The 9,046-nt window shown below is 40.4% G+C and overlaps 1 protein-coding gene across 1 annotated transcript in view; it reads left to right on the top strand.

Annotated features, from left to right (window-relative positions):
* Nucleotides 1–2,393: 2,393 nt before the first annotated feature.
* LOC117514847 (frizzled-6-like) overlaps nucleotides 2,394–9,046 on the top strand; it is a 48,471-nt gene continuing 41,818 nt past the window's right edge. Inside the window, exon 1 of the mRNA XM_034175439.1 lies at nucleotides 2,394–2,665. Coding sequence (XP_034031330.1) covers nucleotides 2,475–2,665 — 191 coding nt within the window. The 5' untranslated portion in view covers nucleotides 2,394–2,474. The remainder of the gene's footprint in view (nucleotides 2,666–9,046) is intronic.

Genomic DNA, 9,046 nt, shown 5'->3' with positions numbered 1-9,046 from the left:
AATTCTATTCTAGAATTAACAGAAAGCCAATGAAGAGAGGCCAATATGGGTGAGATATGCTCTCTCCTTCTAGTCCCCGTCAGTACTCTAGCCGCAGCATTTTGAATTAACTGAAGGCTTTTTAGGGAACCTTTAGGACAACCTGATAATAATGAATTACAATAGTCCAGCCTAGAGGAAATAAATGCATGAATTAGTTTTTCAGCATCACTCTGAGACAAGACCTTTCTGATTTTAGAGATATTGCGTAAATGCAAAAAAGCAGTCCTACATATTTGTTTAATATGCGCTTTGAATGACATATCCTGATCAAAAATGACTCCAAGATTTCTCACAGTATTACTAGAGGCCAGGGCAATGCCATCCAGAGTAAGGATCTGGTTAGACACCATGTTTCTAAGATTTGTGGGGCCAAGTACAATAACTTCAGTTTTATCTGAGTTTAAAAGCAGGAAATTAGAGGTCATCCATGTCTTTATGTCTGTAAGACAATCCTGCAGTTTAGCTAATTGGTGTGTGTCCTCTGGCTTCATGGATAGATAAAGCTGGGTATCATCTGCGTAACAATGAAAATTTAAGCAATACCGTCTAATAATACTACCTAAGGGAAGCATGTATAAAGTGAATAAAATTGGTCCTAGTACAGAACCTTGTGGAACTCCATAATTAACCCTAGTCTGTGAAGAAGATTCCCCATGTACATGAACAAATTGTAATCTATTAGACAAATATGATTCAAACCACCGCAGTGCAGTGCCTTTAATACCTATGGCATGCTCTAATCTCTGTAATAAAATTTTATGGTCAACAGTATCAAAAGCAGCACTGAGGTCTAACAGAACAAGCACAGAGATGAGTCCACTGTCCGAGGCCATAAGAAGATCATTTGTAACCTTCACTAATGCTGTTTCTGTACTATGATGAATTCTAAAACCTGACTGAAACTCTTCAAATAGACCATTCCTCTGCAGATGATCAGTTAGCTGTTTTACAACTACCCTTTCAAGAATTTTTGAGAGAAAAGGAAGGTTGGAGATTGGCCTATAATTAGCTAAGATAGCTGGGTCAAGTGATGGCTTTTTAAGTAATGGTTTAATTACTGCCACCTTAAAAGCCTGTGGTACATAGCCAACTAACAAAGATAGATTGATCATATTTAAGATCGAAGCATTAAATAATGGTAGGGCTTCCTTGAGCAGCCTGGTAGGAATGGGGTCTAATAAACATGTTGATGGTTTGGATGAAGTAACTAATGAAAATAACTCAGACAGAACAATCGGAGAGAATGAGTCTAACCAAATACCGGCATCACTGAAAGCAGCCAAAGATAACTATACGTCTTTGGGATGGTTATGAGTAATTTTTTTCTCTAATAGTTAAAATTTTGTTAGCAAAGAAAGTCATGAAGTCATTACTAGTTAAAGTTAATGGAATACTCATACTCAATATATATATATTCTGAAAGCACAGGTTGTCCTGAAAAAAAGAGACATAAAACTTGATTGTGGGATGCAGGGAGAGCTGTTAACAACAATAATAAAACATTTATGCCAGGTGAGTGAACTGGCCAAAAAATGCCCTTGGACCCCAGAGGGTTAAGTGGCAGCGTTAATTGGAAATCCAAATTATCTGAAAAGAAATCTCAGTTTATTCACCAGCTAAATTGTCTCTTTGGGTCTCTGGTGTTACTTAGTGTAAACATTAGTTTATGCTGTAAAGCTATTGATGTGTTTAAATCACTCACTCAATTTTTTTTCCCAATTTATTTTAATTTATATAGCGCCATATCACAACAGAGTTGCCTCAAGGTAAAGTAAGGTCTAACCTTACTAACCCTCAGAGCAACAGTGGTAAGCAAGGCTGTGAAAACTCTGTGGATGGGGAGGGTGGGGTGGGGTGTTAGTGATGTACTCTTTAATTGTGAATCGCAAAGGCCGCCCCCCCCCCCCCCCGCAAATTTTCCTCAGATTTCACAATTTTCATTTCACAGCCCTGGGTAAGAAAAACTCTCTCTGAGGAAGAAACCTCAAGCAGACCAGACTCAAAGGGGTGACCCTCTGCTTGGGCCATGTTACAGACATAAATTACAGAACAATTCACAGAAATAATTCACAAAATGAATACATAGGAAATGCTGTTGATGTACAACAGGACAGGAGGGTCTCCAGCACAAATACAATTCCCATCTCTGGATGGAGCTGTAGAGAGAAAAAAACAGAATCAGGCATCAGAAAGACAAGAAATACAGTATAATTTGTCAGCATTAAACATCAAGAAAAACAGAAAAAATACTAAGGTGATCGCGGTGATCTTCATCCGCTTACGCGGGATTGGATCGCAGGTGTTTACGTATAATTAATAAAAAATGATGTGCTTTATTTGCTATCCCTGCCCTGAATTTGACGATTGTCACAAATGCAACCCTGCTTGAACTGTGATTATGCTGTTTGAAACGTCTGTCTCTCCAGCCCTTCATGCCACTGGCAAAGCTGCGCTGCTCTCCATTTGTCCACTACTTGCTGTGCCAGGCTTTTTTTCCACAATGCACACAGGAGAACAAAGTGCTGCATCCCTGCAGAGAGCATTGTGAGAAGGTTATGTCCGACTGCGAGAATGAAAGGTCAACATTCGGTGTCACCTGGCCTCCTGAGCTGCAGTGTAGCAGGTAAGAAAAGGACATTTACAAATACCTATCACAAATACCTCCTAAATACCTAATCCACCACATCTTGGCTCTGCTTCTGATGGGTTTGAAATCTGCAGCTTTTTTTTAGGTGGCGTAACTCCTGTTCATACATGTCAACCCCTTTGAGGGTCCACCTGTATAACCAAGTGAGAAAATCCATAAAATCAGCAAAAAATCCTTATAACCTCCAAATTGCACCAAAATCAGTTTTATTACAGTACACACAACCGCATAGTGGTATCACGTAACTGGGTTTTTGTCCACATATTGAGTTGCCACAATGACATTAAAGTCAGGATCATTAGTATTTTCTCCACAGTTGAATTTCAAACAATACAGATCTATTATTCATGCATTAAGCTGAATTTTATAGAACTGAATGTGTCAAATTTAGGTATTTTTTACAGAAACAAGAACTGTGTGAGACATTAATAAAATCATGAAAAATAAATCGAATATAATGAACAAAAAAAACATACCTCAGAACTTCATCGAGTGTATCGAAAATCGCCTCGCCAGTGCCGATGTTGCAGACGGGCATGTCGATGATCCTCGACTTCGCCCCATGTATTTAATAAACACGCGGGGCGATACCATATATTGCAGCATTTTGTACTGCAATATATCGATACCATTATCGATCCGATTCCTTATTGATACCTCTTGTGTTTTTTTTGTGTGTGTGTGTGTGTGTGTGTACTAAAAGTAGGCTTTACAGGTTTTCTATGTCAGTGGGTCAAAGAGCTTTTTCTTATTGTGCACCCGCTCTGTGGAACGGTCTTCCTGCAACCGTGAGGCAGTTGGAGTCTGTGGACATTAAGTCTAGATTAGATATACTTTATTGATCTCACAATGGAGAAATTACGTTTACACTCCAGTTACCTCAGACAGCAATTAGTCCACAATTATTACTTGTTTACCGTAATACTGGCACACATCAGAATTAAAGACAGCACATACACATTTGACATTGTTTATGTGCACTAAGTTTGAAGAAGTCCGTTATCCGAATTGAGGCAAGTGGGTGAAGGTCACGCAGCAACCCTGAGATGCGCCACCAACAGCTTGGGGGGGGACGTAGGCTGCAGCAAAAACTGCACCACCCCCGCCGAAGGGGGAAGGAATGATGTTGGCGGGCGCTGGAAAGGGGAGGTGTTGATGGGGAGGGAGGGGGTGGGGGAAGGGAATGGAACATGCTTCAGTCCTGTGAATAGCAGTTTATTGTCTTTGTGAGGTGAGATAAGAAACAGCCAATGTTCCCCAGGCCGAAACAAATCTCTCTGGAGGAGACAGTCAGGCAATTTGACCTTCAGGCTTGATAAGCCTGTAATGTTATGGTTACAGCAGTGAAATCACTTTTTAACAGTTCCACTTGCACAACCAAATCCCAATTATGAATTAAGAAGATTCCCAATTATGAATTAAGAATATTCACCGGCCTCTGAAATCTTCAGCTTCAACTGCAAGGCACACATCTGCTCCAAGATGTCATCCAGTTTGCGTCCGAGTTTGAGTCATCGCAGTCTGAGAATGCACTGCCTTGCCAACCTCGTTAATCATGACGGACAAGCGAGGGGCTGTGGTTCTTGATGCCGCCGTCTTGCCAATTTTCTGGTAGATCAGGGCAGCACATAAGCCAGAAAGTACCAGCCCTGCTACCATAAGTCCAAAAATGAATAAATCCTCGATGTTCTCAACGGAGAAAGGCTCCAAGCATGCCACCAGTGTTGCCACAGTTACTTTGAAAAAGTAATCTGATTACTGATTACTCCTTGAAAAAGTAACTTAGTTACTTTACTGATTGCTCAATTGTAAACGTAACTAAGTTAGATTACTAGTTACTTTTTTAGTTACTTTCCCCGGCTGCCGACAACAACCCACCTCAACATGACAGTGATACCTGTTTTGCCAAAACTTACTTTATAGTCACCCTTTCTTGACTTAAATGAAAATAAATACTTGTTTTATAAAAATTAAAATAAAGACCTCTTTCTTGACCTCATATTTAACTGTTGACAGCACTGTAACAGTAAAACTTGCAATTTCGAACCTACATTGTTTATAAATGTAACTATTAAATTCATTCTAGCATTTTTCTAACATTTAAATTCTCTCTAAATATTTAATATTTAAATGATTAACATCACTTTGAGCAGGTGGGACGAGTTCATCAGTGAAATCACCTGCTGGAGTCAGTGGCTGCAAAGAAAACCTGCACCCTCTCGGCCCTTTCTGGAATACTTTGGACACCACTGGTCTACAGAGATGAAGTTGAAAGGCTGGTTGAATGGTGTACAGAAAATAGTCAGACCCTGAATGTCAAGAAAACTAAAGAGATCATAGTTGACTTCAGGAAGCGCAAGGATGACCTCTCCCCCTTAACCATCAAAGGTGAGGTAGTAGAGAGGGTCTCTTGTTTTAAATTTCTGGGCACCTGGATCACTGAGGATCTTAAATGGGAAGTAAACATATTTGCTGTGGTCAAAAAGGCTCAGCAGAGGCTTTATTTTTTAGGAATACTTGAGAAGAACAACTTGTCGGCTGAGATGCTCAAGGCCTTTTATCACTGCTCCATCGAGAGTGTTTTAACCTGTTGCATTACAGCATGGTTTGCTAAGTATTAAAGGCACTGCGCTGCGGTGGTTTGAATCATATTTGTCTAATAGATTACAATTTGTTCATGTAAATGGGGAATCTTCTTCACAGACTAAAGTTAATTATGGAGTTCCACAAGGTTCTGTGCTAGGACCAATTTTATTCACTTTATACATGCTTCCCATAGGCAGTATTATTAGACGGTATTGCTTAAATTTTCATTGTTACGCATATGACTCTTGTTCAACTTATTTTAATTCATGTTGAATGCTATCTGCCTCTTACTTCCATATTATGTGAAGTTGCTTCCTTATATGCTCCATTGTGTATTATTCATTTGCCAGCACTGGGACCCACTTTGTATTTCTGGTTTATGGAGACCACAGGGACATGTCATCTCCTGACTCTTGTTAAGACAGCGTTTCCGAGGAGCTGAGTTTAAGAACAGACAGGAACTCCGTGTAGTACGTGTGCACACCACAGCCTGTGCTGTTACTTAGCATAAGGATGTTTAAATTCCAAATTAATTAATTAATTACTTAAAAAGCCATCACTTGACCCAGCTATCTTAGCTAATTATAGGCCAATCTCCAACCTTCCTTTTCTCTCAAAAATTCTTGAAAGGGTAGTTGTAAAACAGCTAACTGATCATCTGCAGAGGAATGGTCTATTTGAAGAGTTTCAGTCAGGTTTTAGAATTCATCATAGTACAGAAACAGCATTAGTGAAGGTTACAAATGATCTTCTTATGGCCTCGGACAGTGGACTCATCTCTGTGCTTGTTCTGTTAGACCTCAGTGCTGCTTTTGATACTGTTGACCATAAAATTTTATTACAGAGATTAGAGCATGCCATAGGTATTAAAGGCACTGCGCTGTGGTGGTTTGAATCATATTTGTCTAATAGATTACAATTTGTTCATGTAAATGGGGAATCTTCTTCACAGACTAAAGTTAATTATGGAGTTCCACAAGGTTCTGTGCTAGGACCAATTTTATTCACTTTATACATGCTTCCCTTAGGCAGTATTATTAGACGGTATTGCTTAAATTTTCATTGTTACGCAGATGATACCCAGCTTTATCTATCCATGAAGCCAGAGGACACACACCAATTAGCTAAACTGCAGGATTGTCTTACAGACATAAAGACATGGATGACCTCTAATTTCCTGCTTTTAAACTCAGATAAAACTGAAGTTATTGTACTTGGCCCCACAAATCTTAGAAACATGGTGTCTAACCAGATCCTTACTCTGGATGGCATTACCCTGACCTCTAGTAATACTGTGAGAAATCTTGGAGTCATTTTTGATCAGGATATGTCATTCAAAGCGCATATTAAACAAATATGTAGGACTGCTTTTTTGCATTTACGCAATATCTCTAAAATCAGAAAGGTCTTGTCTCAGAGTGATGCTGAAAAACTAATTCATGCATTTATTTCCTCTAGGCTGGACTATTGTAATTCATTATTATCAGGTTGTCCTAAAAGTTCCCTAAAAAGCCTTCAGTTAATTCAAAATGCTGCAGCTAGAGTACTGACGGGGACTAGAAGGAGAGAGCATATCTCACCCATATTGGCCTCTCTTCATTGGCTTCCTGTTAATTCTAGAATAGAATTTAAAATTCTTCTTCTTACTTATAAGGTTTTGAATAATCAGGTCCCATCTTATCTTAGGGACCTCGTAGTACTATATCACCCCAATAGAGCGCTTCGCTCTCAGACTGCAGGCTTACTTGTAGTTCCTAGGGTTTGTAAGAGTAGAATGGGAGGCAGAGCCTTCAGCTTTCAGGCTCCTCTCCTGTGGAACCAGCTCCCAATTCAGATCAGGGAGACAGACACCCTCTCTACTTTTAAGATTAGGCTTAAAACTTTCCTTTTTGCTAAAGCTTATAGTTAGGGCTGGATCAGGTGACCCTGAACCATCCCTTAGTTATGCTGCTATAGACGTAGACTGCTGGGGGGTTCCCATGATGCACTGTTTCTTTCTCTTTTTGCTCTGTATGCACCACTCTGCATTTAATCATTAGTGATCGATCTCTGCTCCCCTCCACAGCATGTCTTTTTCCTGGTTCTCTCCCTCAGTCCCAACCAGTCCCAGCAGAAGACTGCCCCTCCCTGAGCCTGGTTCTGCTGGAGGTTTCTTCCTGTTAAAAGGGAGTTTTTCCTTCCCACTGTAGCCAAGTGCTTGCTCACAGGGGGTCGTTTTGACCGTTGGGGTTTTACATAATTATTGTATGGCCTTGCCTTACAATATAAAGCGCCTTGGGGCAACTGTTTGTTGTGATTTGGCGCTATATAAAAAAATTGATTGATTGATTGATTGATTGAAAAACAAGCAAGTTGGACAAATAAAGGTTATGGACAACATATTGGATGTTATTTGATGTAGGTTGGACAAAATAAATCATCAATGGACACGGATTGCTGCTTTTCCCACTGCAACATGGAGAAGTGAACAGTGTATTTATGTAGCAAGTCCACAGCTTGTGGTGTGTAACGTGGACTGTTTGGGCAAAAGAAATAATCAGAGGCCAAATCCCAAAACACAGTCACCTTGGTTCAATGATAACTTGCATGACCTCGAGCATAAGGCTAGAGGTCTAGAACAAATGGTGTAGTGGTGTTCTGTGGAATCATCTCCCTGCGTCAATAAAACAGTCAGATTCTGTGGAGACTTTCAAGTCTAGACCTAAGACGCACTTATTTTCCCTTTCGTATGGCTAACATACTGGCATAGTATGCTTTTTACTCTGTTAAATTCATTTTATTAGTAAACGGAGCAGGCTGCAACCTCAACTTTATCTAAAGTCTGGGTCTTTTAGTGACGCTTAGGGCTAGTGGCTGGCGATCACCTTAAGGTGCAATGACGTGCATGACTTTGATTCATGCACTTGCATGCACGTCGTTGTGATGATCCCACCCGCTGTGTTCCCAGCTGGATGCTGTGCTTTGAACGGCTCTAATTGCTTCCTGAATCACAGAGGATCACTCCAGCAGTGCCATGCGCGCGCATGTGCTGAATGAGCTGGAGAAAGCATTTGGAGCCGTCTAAAAAGATAAGTAATTGTCATGTTTACATTGTCATGGCTTGGTAAACCAGTTGCATGTTCTTTCCTTCTTGTCTGCAGCTGTTAAAGTATGTTTATGACAGATTAAACATCTTGTTATAATTGTTTAGACGAGCTACACTCTGATGCAACCACTCGCTCTGTTCACTTCTTTACTCCATTTGACGAGCTGCACGTTGTGTTGGCGAGCAGATCGCGCTACATAGAACGACATTTATGCATGAAGGATTTTTTTGAACATTTCAAAATTCTCTTTGCGTAATTGCATGCACAGTTGCACACGCCGGTGCCCCTCTCACATTCTGTCTAGACCCATTAAAGATGAATTTACTCTCCTACATGACACAGGTCGTGCAAGTGTGTGAATCAAAGGCATGCACGTGTCTGTGCACCTTTAGTATTTCTTTTGTTTTTCTTGTTGCTTAATGCTGACAAAGTATACTGTATTTGTTGTCTTTCTGACACCTGATTCTGATTTTTTTCTCTCTTTCTCTGTTTGAGGTGCAGCTACATCCAGAGATGGGTGTGGTGTCTGTTCCTGAAACCCTCCTGTCCTGTGCACCGGCAACATTTCCTGCATATTTGTTTTGTAAATTGTTTTGTCATTTGCGTCGGCAGCATGGCCCAAGCAGCGGGTCACCCCTTTGAGACTGGTCTGCTTGAGGTTTCTTCCTCAGGAGTTTTTTCTTAC

Source organism: Thalassophryne amazonica, chromosome 7 (assembly GCF_902500255.1).
Source record: "Thalassophryne amazonica chromosome 7, fThaAma1.1, whole genome shotgun sequence".
Lineage (NCBI taxonomy): Eukaryota > Metazoa > Chordata > Actinopteri > Batrachoidiformes > Batrachoididae > Thalassophryne > Thalassophryne amazonica.
Note: the sequence above shows the minus strand (reverse complement) of the source record. Positions and strands in the feature narration are given on the sequence as shown.